Here is a 19,696-nt window from a genome sequence, read left to right as displayed (position 1 = left end):
CGTAAAGCCTATTACGACCAAAAGGCCTCACATCAGGAATTCAATGTTGGGGACAAAGTGTGGTACTTCTGCTTTGCCCAGCCACGGCAAAGCGGGCCCTATCGTCTGTCAAAGAAATTCCTACCTCACTGGACTGGACCCCACCAGATCGTAGACAAGCTCTCGCCCGTTGCCTACCGAATCAGAATCAGGCAAGGCCGCAACGAACCAGTACTTCGATGGGTACATCGAAACCAGATCAAGAAACATTGGGGCTCCAACAGATCAGAAGAGGGGGAAGACCAAACCAACTGACACAGACCAAGCCCAGACCACATCTCACGCTAACACAAGTTGTTATGTTTTGTTTGTATGTTTTTGTTGTGTTTTATCCCCCTAGGAAAACACACACAACCCCCTTCACAAACACAACATAAACCACCTACACCTGTCCTCACCGCCTCCCTGCGAGGAGACGATCATCCCTGACGTCTAACCTCGTTTAACGTCTTTGTGTGTTGTTTTCCCTTTTTCCCTTTTTCCGCTTTCCTTTTCCTCTAGGCCCCACCAAAACTTAACCCATTTTTCCTTTGAGCCTAGATTCTGAAGGTGGAACTGACACTGTGCGCCAAATTATGAGCAAACTATTGTCACAAATCTCGGTTAACAATAAAGGCGGCTCCGCCACCCATGGTCCTCATAGCTAACTGTCCCCTTTTGTGTTCTCTGTTACCAGGAAGATGTTCAGACTCGCCGTCCTGTTGCTCTGCGTAGTCGGGGTCGTACCCCAACCAGAAGTCGCCACGCTCGGACCAGCGTCAGGGATCGTACTCCGCGAACAACCGGGATTATTGATCACTAATTGTAAAACCTACACCCAAAAGGTGTACGTCCGATTCAACCCCCGTGACGTTTTCCGAGCACACTACACCCTCCCATCTCCTAAGACCACGTGGGCAGGCACCCGTTGGACTCGGGAAGCCTTCGCCCACGCACAAGCAGATGTGACACACATGCTGCGCCAGTTACAAAAAATGACCGTAACCCAAGCTGAGTTAAGCGGGTACAACCGACGTTCCAAACGGTTTTTGGGCGCCCTGTTGGGAGCTGCCGCGGCTGTAGGAACTCTGTTTAACATCGGCATGACTACCGCCAATGCGGTAAACCTGGCCACAGTCAGACGACATGTGGGTGAGATCCAAGCCGAAATACCCGACATCCGGCACCAGCTTCTAGTCCAAAGCTTGGCCCTACAAACTTTCGGAAAATCACTGAACGGCACCATTACAGTCTTGAACACCCACAGCACTCTGCTCAACCAAACAATCCATGCCCTCAATAAGCTGTTTTCGGTCGTGCAAGACGACCTAGCTCAAATTCAATTGTTAACCAATCTCATGACTGACATGTTAAGAGAGATAAGCTCCTCAATTGACAGTTTAGCCATGGGCAGAATTCCTCCCTACCTAATACCCCTAAGCCTAGTCCAAGACATACTAGCCGCCTCGACCACTGGTCCCGCTAATCCCCTTCAAGCCCATCTCGCCTACTCCCTGGGCAGCGCCATCCCATTGTATGTCGACCCAGATGCAGGAGACATAGCCTTTCTCCTCAGTTTACCCATCATTGACTCCAATAACATCTACCGGTTAAAGGACGTCGTGAACGTGGGCTTTTGGCAAAGGGATACCTATGTCAAAATACACACTCCCGAGGTCGTCGCCTACCACGATAATAACGAGCAGTTGTATCTGGCCCCTAACCTCAAAATGTGTACGCTTACCAAAGATATTCATTATCTATGTCCAAGTAAACCCTTTGTCCGGGATAACACCGAAGGTATTTGCGGCCTCGAATCCATCCGACCCGATACCAGTTGTTCCGCGGAAGCTATGCCACGGTCTCAGGTGGAGGAGACCCAAGCCGAAATTGTTGGGAACCAGTGGCTGGTCAGTACTTCAGTGCGTACAGCTACCCTGACGTATGACCAGCACGACACGGCTACCCGTATTACGTTGCCGAACCAAACCCTCTGGGTCAAGGTTCCTAAAGGCTCAATTCTCCACATCGATGACCTGGCACTGTACCACCTCCCCGAAGAGGAATATAAAGCTGAGCTCGAAATTTCGCCCTTCTTCAAACAGCATTCCTTTGACCTCGATCCTGAGTTGGAGGAAAGGATCAAGGTAGAAGGATTGCAACTAATTGATTTAACTCCCGTTAACACGGCTTTGGGAGCCATCGCTCGCCTTCCACCCGCCGGTCCCCCAATTATTCGGTCTTGGTCCGCCGCCGACACGGCATTGTGCATCTCAACCATCGTCGGATACGCTGTAACTCTAACCCTCGCCTTCCTCCTCCACAAACGAGTAAGCGCGGTCCAAGAGTCTCTCAATAAATGTACCTCCGGCGTCCCACGCATTTTTCGCCGCGAAAAACCCACACCAGAATCCGAACTCGAGCCCGAGAACGCGACGAATCTAATTGAGATCACGCCCATGCCGCCCCGTCGATCCACTGACTATTAAAACTGACCAAAGAAAAACGCCCCAGTCACACTGCCTTCGCCAACGATCCCATATACCGTTTTGAAATAACCGTGACCCTACCAGTCAATAGCTACAGCCCTGCACCAGAGTTCAGCGAGTGATGGAGATGTTGTTTGTGTTTTGTGAGTGCCTTGCTCCCTCTCTCTCTCTCTCTGCCTTCTTGTTCCAGTGTCTGCCGATGTTTGCACCAGGAACATCGCCAGCCAAGAGGGGGATTATGTAGGATTTTAGTTACGCAAAACAACAAGTAACGAATCAAATCTCCATACTCCAAGGAAGTTCAAAGATTCCCTTATCTGAACCATTTGCCAAAACGGCGCGAAGCCACTGGGTGCCACTTTGTCTACGCCAAATCTCCGTCTGCTGATCGCCCAGGAAACGAAGCAGCAATAAAGATAATCCTATCAAATGAACAACTAGCTATTTGTGCTGAGAGACCCATTAAAACAAATGGAGATTTGTCACCTTCACCAACACATGACTAAGAATTCGCTGACACAGGAAGAGGGAAATCTGCGGGATCATCTCCCCTCCTTTCTGAGACCCTCCAAAGAACGGACCGTTTGTCCACTTGTGACTTGAGTTAACAAATTAAGTTAAGAAAAGTTATGGATCACAGGATAGCCTTCCTGCTGCGAAACCCCCCCCCTCAGAATTCCCTTCACACATCACGAGACTGAACCCACGCTACGTGCGTTACATGCTATCAAATATGATGCAAAGGCAAAAGAAGCAAAGAACACTATTCCAATCAATCGAACTTACTATGCAAAGGGATAGGATACCCTCCTTCCTTTATGTTCAATGTGTGCCGTGTAATCGTGTACTTTACTATGCCTTGTGTGCCTTGATTAACCCAGTTATTAAGTATGTATTCCATGTGTAACCTTATATTCCTATGTTTGATTTCGTTTGAACGATCATGACAAATGCAGGTTGTCTGAGTGAATGAGAATTTCATATTGTATGCATTGCAGTAGTTTATGATAATCGATAACCAAATTGAAGATAAATCTGTGTCCTAATAAGTCACATGCCAGAAGGAATTGCATCAAACATGACCCCGCCCCCGTGGCAACGCCATTGGCCTTCAAGCCCCGGGGTCGTGTCTAACAGACCCCTTAAAACCTAATGGCCCGAACCAGAACATTGGCTTGAATTGTGCTTGAAACGCGGGCTTGAATTGACTTGAATTGTGCTTGAAGTGCCGACTTGACCTGATTGAACTGAGCGAGAAGAGCCTTGAAACATCCTGAAAGACTCTAAACTTTCTCTGCCGAAGATCGCCTGCTCGTTCCAACTACAAGGCATTCTTGCCCTCCAGAACTCACAAGAAACTGCAAAAGACTTTCGCATCCCGGTTTGAATCTTCAGAGCCTACGCGCCTTGCAACCCAAGCGCCAATCGAACTCTGAGAGCAACTCACGTTGCCCAACTCCAAGCTCCTGAGGAATTCCCTAAGACGTCATCCGAGAGACCGACTAGCACGCAGCCAACCAGGGCATCCGCTGAGACGAGCCTCCAGCCAGGACGGAATCCCCATTCCGGCCAAGAGCAAGTAAACAAGGTCTACCATTTCTTGTTGAAATCTGGTGCGTTTTGTTTAAGTTAGATCTCTGCTTGATGATTTTCTGAGGTTGCGATTTGAGAAGCTAGTAACAGTAATATAACAAGTCTTGGGTCTTCTCAAAATTCATAAAATCCCATCTCTGAAACTGTATGAGTGTGCGTGTGAATGTGTGTGTATGTGTTCGTGTTTTGAGTAGTCTTAGTTTTGTAATCCTAGTGTAGTTTTCAATAAATCATTGTTTTCATTGAGAGAATTGTCTTGCCTTTTGTGTTCACAAAGTACTATTTTGCCTAGATCAAGCTACCTGGCTTTAGTTTCCCAAATTAATATTTAAGTTTATTTACGTTCCTGCCAATGAACGTGAATGGACTTTGGAATTGATAAAGTGTATTGAGTTGACCGATTCGGTGGACGACCGGTCAGGAAATATAAACTATTAATTCTAAATTGATTTCCCTGAAGTTTAGATTCGATTCTATATCCGAATCAACATTAAATTTGAGTTAATTTCTACATATCGTTACATTCCTCTTGAATGATAATGATATAATCTAAAGTTTCTTGAAGTACCTCATATGTTGTATGTATGATTTCATGTTTATGCTTAATCAAAATGCTATTTCTGTATGCTACATCAATTAAATTAAATTTGAAAATTTTAAATCAATTTTGCATGGTGTGCAACCCTGACAGGCAGTCCTGAGCTCGTTGACAAGTTCCACTATGTTTAACCCAGCTGTCCATTTCCTGTTCCTCGTTGCCTGGTAACTCCACCCGGGAAAACTGCTTATGTGTCATTGCTCTTCCAGTTGAGTAGTGTCAGACTAACCTGCTCTCCGGGCTTCAAAACAAGCCAGTCCCATCTCGTCCTTCAAGTCTTCATTCTCTGCTGCGATGGCTTCACCCACCGCCACAAAGCGGCCAACTGCAACACTGACCGCCTGCCCCACTTTCTGGATGGCCCGTAAGGTCTTCTCCGTCTTCTTGAGCTTGTCTTTGTGATTGATCAGTGTGGTAATCTGGAATAAGACAAACAAGGCACTGTTTAGCAAAATAATGGTATAATGGATATCACATGGACTACTTTAATGATGATGTCCTTACTACCCTTCTGGGCCTTGAACATCTATGAAGGCTTATAAAGCTCTCAGATTTCATCAAAAAAAAATCTTACTTTGTGTTCTGAAGATGAATGAAGGTCTTACGGGTTTGGAACAACATGAGAGTGAGTAATTAATGACAGAACTTTCATTTTTGGGTGAGCTATCCCTTTACTGTCTTTGTCACTTTTCATCAATCTGTGCAATCAATGTGTCCTTGCTAAATAATTTCTTCTTCAAAATAAAAAAATAAAATAAAAATTAAATCTCACTGGCCCCCTTTTCAATGGTAGTGTGCAATGCCTGCACAATAGGGAGAGAAGAGGATAACAAAGAGTACAAGAATGAAAGTGAGTGCCCAAGAGAGAGCTGAGAACAACACACTCCTCCTATCCTCTTCATCAACATATGTTTAACGTCACACACTCTCACACATTCAGACACAATCACAGCTACGGTCTTCCGTCTGTGTCGGGATTGACTTCATCAATCATTTACTCGAAGCCCTTTACAATTTCCGCTCTCAAGAGCTGAAATCCCTCACCTCCTGCTGATGGGTAATGGCAGGTGGCCTGCTAAAGGAAACGTTTAATTGGAGTGCAACAGCAGGGAACATGGACAACACAAGTGCCTGAGAATAATACTTTAAAACAGACCACATAAAGACAACAGAAGTCCGGGGCAGCCGTGGCCTAATGGTTAGAGAGTCGGACTTGTAACCCAAAGGCTGCAGGTTTGAGTCTCAGGTCCGGCAGGGATTGTAGGTGGGGGGAGTGAATAACCAGCGCTCTCTCCACCCTCAATACCACGACTGAGGTGAGTCCCTTGAGCAAGGCACCGTTCCCCCAACTTCTCCCCGGGCGCTGCTCTGGGTGTGTGTTCACTGTGTGTGTGTGTTCACTACTGTGTGTGTGCACTTGGATGGGTTAAATGCAGAGCACAAATTCCTAGTATGGGTCACCATACTTGGCCTCACTTCACCTCCTTTCCTCTCCTTTCCTTTCCTTACATGTACTACTGCCAACCAGTCAACAACAATAACTTTAAGAATGCTTTTAGAAATAATGTCTTTTGTAATATTTTGAATTTTAGCTTAGAACTGCACATAATCAGTGACAGATTTCTCCTTCTCAGCAGTGTGGCGTTTTCAGCATGGGTAGTGAATGATGAATGAATCTCGTACGCTTCATATTTACATTTCTCACGATTGAGTCATCTGGGGTTTGACGTTTAGCATCATCCATCTATCTTATCTGAATTCACTAGGGCATTTCCCAGCTAGCAGGAAACTTTCTTAGTACTTTGGCTAACGTTCTGGAAAGGTTCTCTCAAAAAAATATATCCAAAAGTCTTAAAGGAGAAGTTCGCTTCCAGAACAAAAATGCACAGAAAATTTACTCACCCCTTTGTCATCCAAGATGTTCATGTCTTTCTTTAGTCGTAAAGAAATTATGTTTTTTGAGAAAAAAAATTCAGGATTTTCTCCATATTAGGAATGGGATGATAAATCGTTGCAATGCGAATCGAGAAATGATTCGGCATCGATTCTGAGATTTCCAAACACATCGCGATTCTATCTCAAATCGAATCTGAGCTTAGTTTTGAACAGCAGTTGGCACTGCTTGCTTTAGAACCAGCCGTGCTCTGCTTGTTTTTAATTTATACTTTTTTTTGTTTGTTTGTTTTTTTACCTCAAATGCTAGTCTTGTCTAGCTCTGCATGTACTTTGTGTATTCAGGTTCAAGACAGTTAGGGTATATGTCATTTTCTCATGAATTAGGGTATATGTCATTTCATATGAATTTTTGTTCTGGAAGTGAACTTTTCCTTTAAGTCTCAAAGGGATAGTTCACCAAAAAATAAAAATTCTGTCATTAATTACTCACCCTCATTTCGTTCCAAACCTGTAAGACCTTCAGTCATCTTAGGAACACAAATTAAGATATTTTTGATGAAATCCGAGAGCTTTCTGACCCGACGCATACATCATGGTACTCTCTTGACAGACAACAGCAACTAAATTAGGCTGCTGTCCCTTTAAAACCTAATGCACGGATGCAATATACTATTACACATCCGATATTCTCCCAACCGTTTACGTTCATCTAAGAGTGTGTTTGCGTAAATACTCACCAAAATAGACAATTCAACATTGTGTATTTTTTTATTCATGCGCTGCTTCGGATTGTACACTCAAAAAAAAGGAACGAAGTGAGTTCTCTTTTGTGTCGTCAGATTTATCCATATGCCTGCTCATCTCTTGCTATAAGATATTGACATTTTTAAATGTTTTATGAGACATGCAGCAAATATATGCTAGCTTATGACAGACCAGATCAATAGGCTACGATACAGTTCAAATGTACACCATCTAACTTCCCACGTAGCAGAATTGTTCTGAATGAATCTCTTCCCAAATCCTCCCCTAACATTTGTCAATTTTTTTTCCATTTACGAAAATGTCAATAGATTCATCATAGTTGACGACATTCAAAACTATTTTTTATCTTGTTTTTGTCTTGTTTTCGTCTGTGAAAAAAAATGTTTCAAAAAAAGTATTATACAAAAAAGAGAATACACAAAAAAGCATTCTCGTAGCTTCATAAAATTATGGTTGAACCACTGATGTCACATGGACTATTTTAACAATGTTCTTACTACCTTTCTGGGCCTTGAACGTGGTAGTTGCGTCGTTGTCTATGCAGGGTCAGAAAGCTCTTGGATTTCATCAAAAATATCTTAATTTGTGTTCCAAAGATTAACAAAAGTCTTACAAGTTTGGAATAACATGAGGTTGAATAATTAATGTTAGTATTTCCATTTTTGGGTGCAATTTCGAGCAGGAAGGAAACTACAACCTGATAAATTGATAACCTGATGAGTTCCTTCCTGCTCATCACTCGACTTATCGTGACTAAATTCAAGATGGCGGCGGCTGGTAAATTTCTTTCTTTATAAATCTTCTTGTAAATAAACTACCGGTGCTTTTTCTGAGTTCTCAATGTCTCGTTTTAAATGTCAGGGCCCTTGGAAGTCTACCAATGAATTGTGGAGCTACTTTGTGCCTCGTAAATGGCGTAAAACAGTGATTTATTTACATGGCTACTCCGATGCCCTATTCACCCTCATTGACAACCTGTTGTTAGCATCGGCTAACTGACCCCAGATTTCGGACTGCAGGGCACAAACCGAGATGAGATATGCAAGGTATAATGATTCAACACACTTTAGGTCAATATCACACCGGACTTCTCCTTTAAAGGTGCAGTAGCAAAAACCTGTTTCATTCTTATGGTGCAAGATATGGATGAGAATAGTTATGAAAAACTAACTTACGACAAGAAATACTGACTTGACTATCACTACTATGGACTTGAGGGAAAGTTATAAAATGGTTCATGTGTAAAACATGGCCCCTTTAAGCTGTGGAGACTTCACACTCTGTTCATTTTACTTACTGCTGTTATAATTTATCATTCTGAGGGAGTTCTTTGAATCATTCCCATGCAGTCTTATGTCGACACCCACATACAGAAGGGGAGAGTGATAAATCGAGGGGGAGGTGTTTCTACGTCATCCTGTGGTCCAGCGCTTGCAATGTGTCTGACACATCTCCCTGAAGATGGCTGTAATCAGACGCTCAGGTGAGAGATAAAGGGCCCTGTCCCTGCCTCACCGCTCCTGCGACCGATATTAGATGGCTATGAGCCGTTCTGCCAACAAAACGAGGGCCATCCATGAGTCATAGATGGAGAAAAATGAAACATTCCCTGAGGAGGGGAAAAAATCCGGTCGGAGGATAAGGGTGTGAGGGGGCTCTGAACAATGGAGGGATGAATGGTTCAATGTTGACATTACGTCAACAGTTCTGGAAAAGCACCACGTATGATGTTTATTCAGAGTTCAAGATAGTTATCCCACAGTCTTTGGCTCAGCGGTATGATGATACACTCAAAAATGCTGGGTTAAATATGAACAACCCCAGCGACTGGGTTGTTTAGACCCAGTGGTTGGGTTAAATGTTTAACCCAACCTTCGTGGTAGTTTTATTTAACTCAACTATTGTTTAAAAATTATATAGCTGGCTTAAAAATGAACCCAAAATAGGTTGGAAATTAAAAATCAGACACATACACTACCAGTCAAAAGTTTTTAAACAGTAAGTTTTTTTTATGTTTTTTAAAGAAAAAAAAACATCTTCTGCTCACCAAGGCTGTGTTTATTTGATCCAAAATACAGCTAAATCAGTTGTATTGTGACATATTTTTACTATTTAGAATAACTGCTTTCTATTTTAAATGTAATTTATTCCTCTGATCAAAGCTACATTTTTATCATCGTTACTCCGGTCTTCAGTGTCACATGATCCTTCAGAAATGATTCTAATATGCTGATTTGCTGTTCAAAAAGCATTTTTTATTAATATTATCATTAATATTTAAAACAGTTAAGTACATTTTTATCATCATTCTTTGATGAATAGAAAGATCAAAATATCAGCATTTAAAAAAAAAAAGCATAAAAAGCTTTTGTAACATTATACACTATACCACTCAAAAGCTTGGAGTCAGTATTTTTTTATTTTTGAGGGGAAAGAAATAAAAAAAAAGTTTTATTTAGCAAGGATGCTTTAAATTGATCAAAAGTGATAAGGACATTTATAATGTTACAAAAGATTTCTATTTCAAAACTTTTCTGAACTTTCTATTCATCAAAGCAACCTGAAAACCAAAAACCACAAAAAGTGTTATGTTTTATCAACATAACAATAATAATAATAATAATAATAATAATAATTAATGTTTTTGAGCAGCAAATCTAAATATTAGAATGATCTCTGAAGGATCATGTGGCTGGATTAATTATGCTAAAAATTCAGCTTTGAAATCACAGGAATAAATTACATTTTAAAATATATTAAAATAGAAAACAGTTGTTATAAATAGCAAAAATATATGTTACTGAACAGAAGAGACTTCTTTAAAAAAAAACATTAAAAATCGTACTTTTGACTGGCAGCGTAATTACTAAAGGCATCAGCAATAATCAAAAGGTGAAGTATTATTTATGAATAACAATAAGCCATTTAAAAATGCTCATTATTTAATTATTATTTATTGAACTTATTAATAAACATTAATAAATGTTAATTTCCAATTCCAACCCATTTCCAGTTCCTTTTAAGCAAGAATTTTTAATTTTTCAATTTTCATTTTTAAGCAATAGTTGAGTTAAATTAAACTACCCAGAAGGTTGAGTTAACCATTTAACCCAACTGCTGGGTTTTTAACCCAGCATTTGTGTATATGTTGTGCAATGGGACAAACTATACTGTTAATATCACAGTATAACTGTTGTACAAAACAAACAAAAAAATGTAAAAAAAAAATAATAATAATAATAATAATAATTATATATAGTGGTCAACATTTGAAGTAGATCAAAACCTTTCATCAAAGTTGTCCTAACAAAAAATTCTTACTGACCCAAAACTTTTGAACGATAGTGCATATATCACAACATAAAATGACTCATACCACCTACATATTTAGCCATACCCTTAATTCTGCTGATGGAAATGTTGGCAGGTCACTGCAGTGTGAGTAAATGAGTGAGGGAGTGTTTGAGTCAGTGTGTGAAAGTGTGTGTGAATCCAGCATGGCCTCAGTGAAGGTAATGTTGTGGTGACACTCACATGTCCTTCAGCAGTGGCAGTGCTCCAGAGTGAGACACCGACCCGAGACCGGCTCTAGTCTTACTCAGCGAAGTCGACCCACAGAAACATGAGAAAGGTCTTAAGATCTATGCACAGAAACTGTTTAAATCACTGGCACACGTGTCTCTGAGCAAGAAGCACAGGCTGAGTGAAAGTGAGAACGCTCTGTGTGTATTTTTATGTGTCAGAGGGAGAGGGTGGTGGCACTCATAACTTCCTGTTGCTGGATTAGCACATGGCCCACTCTGGCTATGTCAACAAAAAAGAGGCTGCATGAAAAACACATCGATTCAAAACAGCGATCGCTTCTGTCTAAACGCCGCTGGCAGTGTTGACTATTTTTAACTTGTGCCATGATAAAACTCAAAACTCGCTTGTTGAAAATCTTTTCTAAACTTGAACGAGTTTGCTGAACAAACACCGTATGACTTTTGGTTTGTTCAAATAAAGTCTTATGTGAACTGCGTTTCAAACACATTATACAATGTCTGCTTATAAATTACACAATGTGCGAAACAAACCCAAAATAGGAAGGTGTAAAGCAATTCAGTGTGATTTTTTTTTACCTGACAACAATGTCAAGCCAGCTGAAATGAAGCTAGACAATAATACATTTTATCATTACATGCACACTGTGGTCTGTTTCAGCACTGAATACATCAACAGTGGCCTGGCTCTCGATTGCTTAAACAAAGAAATATATTTCTCTAAGGGCCAGCATTTGACTACAGATCAAGCAATTGGACAAAAGCTGGAAATGCCTGCATGAACCTCCCATGGTCCCTGTTGGACTGGGTTTGACAGAAACGGAAAAGTAAAGAGATTAGACTCTGTATCGATTTGTAAGAGTGAGGCCTGTAATAAAATAATATATTTGCCAGGCTACATAACTGGTTGATATTTTACTCATTTGAGATTATCTGCTTTGTCCAATATTGGATAATATTTATTAGGGCCGGGACTTTAACGCGTTAATTTAGATTAATTAATTACACAAAAATAACGCGTTAAAATTTAACGCATTTTAATCGCACTTAGTTTTGCACCGCGGAACGTTTCTTACTGGATGAGATTCGGCGGACCGATTATACTGGAGCACCAACTAGCGTTCAGACCAGAGCCATGGCTCTGGTTCAGACAAGCTGCGTCCGTCCTAAATAGTATTGTATGTCCCAAATCGTAGTATGTTTAAAAAAGTATTCCAAAGATTCCCGGATGGTCTACTACTTAACGATCAATGCGCACTCTAACGGCTAATATTGCCCACAACACACTGCGCCGTGAACGAGGATTCGATTAGAACTACAAACACGCATAAAAAGTGTTAAAAAACTACAAACATGGAGGATATGCGCGACCACCGGACAGGTAGAGAAAGGGGTTTTGAGTGATAAATAATCAGTGTGTAACCTGATAAAAAATATTTTTTAAATGTTATCCGTGTTATATTCCATGTGTAGCAACATTTATAATGATAGGTTTGGTCATTAACGTTTAAATGCATAATTAAGCAAACACAAGAGCAGAGTTCTCGGCATGAAAGACTCGTTAAAGAACGTGCCTCTTCATTTCTCTCCAATACGGTAGGAAATTAAATTAAACGAAATGTAGATAATGTTAACTGTGATGATTGACAGGGCAGTTTAAACAGTGACAGGATTCAGGTAACTAAGCAACAGAGCGTCCATTAAAAAAGCAGTTATGACTAGGTAGTATGTCCCAAAGCTTGCCTACTATTCTGCTACATACTCAAAAGTATGTACTTTTCTTCACAAAAAGAGTACATACTTATAGGGTATAGTATAAGTAGGCGAATTGGGACGCAGCAAAACAAACCACAGTGAACATGGACAAAAAAGCTGATGGGACCGCTTTGGTTGGCCCTGTGGATGGGAAATTTTGTTATAAAAAACGAATGGATGGAAGCGTCGATAAGAGCATGGTTGTGTGCAAGCTATGCAACAAGGAATTCGCATCTCACTGTAGCACATCGAGCCTATTGCTACACTTAATGGCAATATTGCACTGGTCTGTTGGACTTGGTTGAACAAAAATAAAAAATATTTTGTTGCCTAAGCCTATGTATTCAGTCATTATTCAATGGTATACTAAAAATCCATGTAAAAATCTTACTTCTCACTGTTCTCAGGTCAAATATTTATATGCGATTAAAATGCGATTAATTTCGATTAATTAATTACAAAGCCTCTAATTAATTAGATTAAATTTTTTAATCGAGTCCCGGCCCTAATATTTATACATAACCTAAGTGTATGGGGCCTAGAGTTGAAAGGAATAGTTCACCCAAAAAATGAAAATTATCCCATGATTTATTCACCCTCAAGCCATCCTTGGTGGATATGGATATATATTTTTAATGACAGTGAATGGGTGTTAAGATTTTGAAGTACAATAAAGTGCATTCTACCATCATAAAAAGTGCTCAACACAGCTCCAGGGGGTTAATAAAGGCCTTCTGAAGTGAAGCGATGCATTTGTGTAAGAAAAATATTCATATTTAAAACTTTATAAACTGTAATCTCTAGTTTTCGCTAACTGTCGTACATGCATTAACCAGAGAGTATCGTTCCAGCAGATGACGTAGCACAGAGGAGAGAGCAAAACAAACAAACAAACACCGGTCACCAATTAAAAGTATAAATGATGGAGGCTTTCGATATACAGTTGAGGTCAAAAGTTTATATCCCACTTTCAGAATCTACAAAATATTAACTATTTTACCAAAAATAAAAAAGGTCATACAAAATGCATGTTATGTTTTGAATTTCAAGATCAGGGTAAATTTAAGTTATGTTGTCTTCTGGTAAACATTTAACTATCTTCTGGGCCTCTGAAGGGCAGTACTACATGAACAAATTATTAAATTATTATTGTTAAATATTTAGGCAAAATAAAAATGTAAAAAATCTCCTTTCTGTTCAAAAGTTTTCACCCTCTGCATCGCCTGTTTCATACTCCGTCTGCAGTGCGTATGCGTTGCGTATTTTTTTCCGCACCCATGTTAACGGATTGGAGCGTTCACACTGCACGCGGTTGCTGTACAGCAGTGCGTCCCAAAAGCAGTGCGTTTGCAGAAGAGCAGCGATCATTTCGGCAGAGTCTATTTTTTGCTGTGCTGCAAGTCCACTTTTTCACAGTCAACACGTGGCTTTTTGGCTAGGTTTAAAATAAGGAAAGTGCAGTTTTAAAGAAAAAGGAAACATAATACTGTACGTGCACTTGTCCAGGCAGAAAAGTTCTTTAAAGCATTGTTTTTAATAAAGATTTAATGCGAAAGAAAAGCATGAGAGCCGACTGTTTCTGTCTGTGGTAAGTTTTAATTAAAATATTTTTTGATAGCCCAATTTCAATTAGAAAAGAAAGCTATAGCCTCCCTATGTTGTGTTTAAATGTGTTGCAACTTGCTTGAGCAACTTAATATACAAATCTAGAAGTCAAGTGCATTGAATAATATGTTGTTTTTTATTGAGTTTAAACATGAAAATGTCTGTTACTGTATTAGTGTACTGTGATAAAAGAGGATCACAATGCTGAAAAAGCACTTGTGGATTTGAAATCAAAATAACGGATAAATATTGTGTTTGTGGTAAACAGCATTTTCTGCAAATCTGCATTTTACTTAAATAAAAAAAAAAGTGCTTTGTCAAATATCTGTATCTCTTTTAAATAGTTAAGTGGAAGCATGACCTTAAAAATGGTCATACATATTTTGTTAATGCATAAATTCTCTTCGTGATATATGAACTATATGGGCTTAATGTTTATTGGGTCACAAGGATTTATCGACTTTAAAATGTGGGTCCCCAGAAAAAAAGTTTTGGAAACACTGTTCTAGAGAATCAGTGAGTATTTGAACCTTCTGTAATGGTTGCATGTGAGTCCTCAGTGTGAAAAGATGGATCTCAAAATATTGCAGTCATTGTTGGAAAGGGTTCAAATACACAAAAATGCTGGAAAACCAAAGAATTTGTGGGATAGCTGTGGATCATTCAGGTAACATAGTATTTAGAATAAAGGGACGTAAACTTTTGAACGGGGTCATTTTTTAATTTTTTCTCTTGTGGACTAAATGTAAACATCTTTTCTGTGAAATATCTTATTCAGGTCAGTACTAAATAAACAATAACATGCATTTCGTATGATCCCTCTTATTTTGGTAAAATAATTAACATTCTTAAAGGGGGATGTAACCTTTTGACCTCAACTGTAAGCCAAGAAGAGACTGGTTTTCCTTTGCTGTAAACAAAACTTGGCTTTAGCAAGACCAATATTTTCGTTGGAGCTTGCGCTATGCCTACGTCCTTCATTCGCTGGAATGCCACTCTCTTGGACATCCAATTCACATGTGTTAGTGGAAGCTAAAGATTTCGGTTTACAATGTTTTAAATATGGAAATTTATTTACACAAATGCATCGATTCACATCAGAAGGCATTTATATACCCCCTAGAGCCATGTGGAGCATTTCAAAATCTCAACACCCATTCACTGCCATTAGAAAAACTGGAAGAGCCAGGAATTTTTTTTAAATAACTCCAATTGTGTTTGTCTGAAAGAAATCATATACATCTAGAATGGCTTGAGGATGAGTAAATCATGGGGTTATTTTCCTTTTAGAGTGAACTATGCCTTCAAGACTATTGGTGAAAATGCTTCTGTTTTGCATTTTTACAATTAATTGCTATTTTTCACAATGTACTTATTTCATTCGTAACCTAAAAATGGTACAGAAACATCTTCATTTTATATCATAACATTTATTTTAAAAATAAAATAAAATCTAAGTCCCTGTGGGCAGTGCTCTGACATATCATGTAGAAGAGTTTCAGGTCACTTCAGTTTGAGCCTTGGATTGAGGTCCTTTCCTGATCCTGTTCCTGTTCCTGTTCCCCTCTCCATTCGCTTCCTATCTCTACTGAACTCCTGTCCAGGCCTAAAATGCCCCAAATTTCAGATTTAAAAAAAAACTTCTTATTGGACAGACACCTTAAACCCCACATCAGACATCGTCCACGTTGCTTTCTAGATATTGGCATTGCGACGGCCATTTCCATAAACCATTACTGAGGAGCCATTATGAAAGGAGACATGAAGGACAATCAGAATGTATTTATATTGACATCAGCTGCATATGACAGCTGCTCTCAAGCACCCATACATCTATCACATTTCATTCCTTTACAGAGACAATTCCATTTCTGTTGAATGTTTGCTAGGTAATGGTTTATATGCATCTTATCACCCTTACAAAACAAATACTCTGAAAAGACATCTTGAGCCAAACAAGATTTAGTTACTTATGAAAAGCATTCGTGTTGATAAGTACAGCAAGATGACTAAACCCTGAATGAAAAACAGCCCTGATAATTCACCACAACATGAATTGTAGGTATATACCAAACACTGGCAGATGGATTGCGGGCTCAACAAGCTTTATATTAAATTACCTTTTGAAATAGACAATAAAACAAATACGAAGTGCATTCAAAGTTCAATAATAGTGTTTTTTGTATATATATATTTGAAGATAACATTTTTTTACTGGTTCAGTCTCACATGCCCGTTTGTATTCAGAAATAAGAATGAGCGCTCTTGTAAAAAGTGGAGCTCAAGCTCAATTTAATGGTGATGAACACTGTTTAAAAAAAAAACGACACAATGTTATTGCACTTTGCCACAAATTACGCAATTCTGCTGCCAAAAAGCATTTACCGGAAAAAAAACGCAATGCATTCCATTTTATCACAGTCTATCAGAGTGAAAGATGAAAGAGATCCTTTTAATTTCAAGAGCCGTACCTGCGGAAAACGAAAGCTCCATCACAGTCCTTTTCAATCTCACGCTGGGTTAAAGGACAGAAAAAAGATAAAAGAGAAAAGTGCTTTTTTTTTAACTAATTTTAAAAAATTAAGAAATGATCATGGAAGTTGGTGTACTCTGAAAGCATCCATGTGATTCTCTCATCAAGTCGGAGATATTTGTATCAAAAACACATCATGGCATTATGACAGCTCACTCAATCATGCCATATGGAAAAAAAACTGTTTAAACTAACAGTAATTAAAAATTTGTCTGACTTTGTATGAAGAATTAAGTAATTTTCATCCATCATCTTGATGCATCCCAAAGATGGTCTCCATTTTCCAAGTTAAGAGACTACTGAATAATTTCTACTAACATAGGATGAGTTAAACTCAAATCTATACCATTAAATCTTTCAGGTAAATTATTATCAGGTTTTCCATTCACCAAAACTCTATTACTGAGCAAACATCAGCACTGATATATAATTATGTTTATGGAAATTTAATCAGAACTCAATGTCCTTCAGCTTTCAGAGACTACCTGATGCAAAGATGTGAGTTTTACACAAGAGAGTAGGTGAGGTCATGATGAAATGGGCACAATAGTGTCTGCACTGCTATTGGCTAGGTGAAGGTACATTGGGTTCTCTGGCTGAAATCCAATAAGACAGAGACAGAGATAATTAAGACCAGAGAGTAAAACAGGTAGCTAGTGCCAAGTCTGAATAGCAAACTGGCACATTGGCACTTCACTGATTTAATGTGACTAAAACTGGTCTAGATGAGCTCACTACAAAAAAAGGCTTACCCTACTTAGTATTTTTGTCTTGTTTCTAGTCAGAATATCCAAAAATTCTTAAATTAAGATGCATTTACTAAGCTAAATGGTATAAGATATTTAATCTTGTTTTCAGGGTGGAAAAAATAAATTGAGTGCATTTGGCTTAAAATAAGTTTTAAAATGTGGCACATAATTTTACTTATTTTAAGTAAAATGTACTTAATTTAGTTTTTTTCTCTGGAAACAAGACTAAGTATTTGATATTTTGACTAGAAACAAGACAAAAATACTAAGTAAGATAAGCCCTTTTTCAGTGCTCACCCTATAAAGCAGATATAAAGTGCTAAACAAATTGGGCACATACCTAGTAGACCTACAGCATCTGTTGAGATTTAAAGGGGTCATTACATGAGAAATAAAATTTGCCTTGATCTTTTGGCATATAAAAGGTCTTTGTACCATTAAAACATTCTGTAAGTTTCATAGCTTAAAATGTCCTCCTCATTATAAACAAAGCATTTATTTAATCAAGCTCCAAAAACAGTTTGGATCCGAGGTGCCAGGGTGATGTCACCCAGACGCAGTCGTTTGCATAAACACTGCCTCCAGAGCAATACATCAACGAATAGTCATCTTCTCACCATAGGTCCCACCCACTGGTGTTCAGTCGCTTAAAGGCTGATCACTTGAATATGCTGAATGCGAGGGTCACACAGCGATTACCAAGGTTCAAAGACTTGAAGGTGCCATAGAATGCATTGAGAGAATATTTTAAATTGTTCTCTGATCTACATAGAAGGTATTTGGCATAGGAAAGGGCTCCATCTCCAGAAATGGTTTCACAGGTCCATTTACAACCCTAGAATTTGCCCCTAGAATGAAATGCTCTGTTATTTGGAAGCTTCATGAATATTAATGAGCTCTGCTCTGATTGTCTGTTTCACAGAGCTCAATAGCTCGCACATGGATAAAAATATATATTTAATTATGAGCTCTAGCCGCTTTTAATATGCGGTTTGTTGAATCTGCCGTTTTGAATCACGGATATTTTAGTTTGATTACTGTGATCGCAGATGCTCTGTGTAAAGTTACAATGCAGAGGGAGTGCTTCTTACCACACAATTTGAGCTGCTCCTCAAATTGTGGTGGTCCTCCAGTGGTCCTCCAGATCTGTAAATCATTCGCCATCATCAACGCAGTTATTTCTCCATCATTCACCATCATCAGCGCAGTCATCTCTCTGTTTATGTGGTAAGTGAAATCCTATGTATAGCAATGTAACAGGCTAGCGCTAGCATTAAGCTAACCGTGTCCCTTCAATGGATTGCCTTGTTTAACTGATGGACTGACGTTACTGATGATTGGGCGATGCAAATGTTAGAGGCGTAACTATTAACGATCTCGGGAAAATTTCGTAACAGTCGGGTATATGTTGGAATTGCCCAATTTTTTGGGTGGTCTTTTGCAAATACTAGATTTATATAAGAAGGAGGAAACGATGGTGTTTGAGACTCATGGTATGTCATGTCCATGTACTGAACTGTTATTATTTAACTATGCCAAGGTAAATTCAGTTTTCCATTCTATGGCACCTTTAAGGCATTTAAGCACATAAGGAAAAATACACTGTGTTAACATGGCTGTAACCAGCTAAACCAATGATTAAAATGAGCATATAAGGGAAATTCAGGTAATTTACCATAGAGAAATGGTAACACTTTACAATAAGGTTCTTTAGTTAACATTAGTTAACCACATTAGTTAACATGAACTAATAATGAACTGCACTTATACAGCATGTATTAATCTTTGTTAATGTTAATTTCAACATTTACTAATACATTATTAAATTCTACATTAGTTAATGTAGTGTGAACTAACATGAACAAACAATGAACAACTGTATTTTCATTAACTAACGTTAATAAAGATTAGTAAATACAGTAACAAATGTATTGCTCATTGTTAGTTCGTGTTAGTTAATACATTAACTAATGTGTAACTAATGAACCTTATTGTAAAGTGTTACCGAAATATGATGATTTAAGATTTGTAACTGTTATAGCGACAACTGTGGTCCCATTTTTTAAAAACTTTACATACTCGTTTAGAAACACCTGCCGCATGTGCTGACCAGGATTTGTCAAGTTTAGAGTTTTTGCTTTAGGCTTTTGGGT

General features: G+C 38.9%; 1 protein-coding gene across 1 annotated transcript in view; it reads right to left on the bottom strand.

Annotated features, from left to right (window-relative positions):
- Positions 1-4,922: 4,922 nt before the first annotated feature.
- Positions 4,923-19,696, bottom strand: part of LOC141290214 (alpha-catulin-like) — a 55,918-nt gene continuing 41,144 nt past the window's right edge. Inside the window, exon 2 of the mRNA XM_073822410.1 lies at positions 4,923-5,117. Coding sequence (XP_073678511.1) covers positions 4,923-5,117 — 195 coding nt within the window. The remainder of the gene's footprint in view (positions 5,118-19,696) is intronic.

The sequence above is a fragment of the Garra rufa genome, chromosome 17, assembly GCF_049309525.1.
Source record: "Garra rufa chromosome 17, GarRuf1.0, whole genome shotgun sequence".
Classification (NCBI taxonomy): domain Eukaryota; kingdom Metazoa; phylum Chordata; class Actinopteri; order Cypriniformes; family Cyprinidae; genus Garra; species Garra rufa.
Note: the sequence above shows the minus strand (reverse complement) of the source record. Positions and strands in the feature narration are given on the sequence as shown.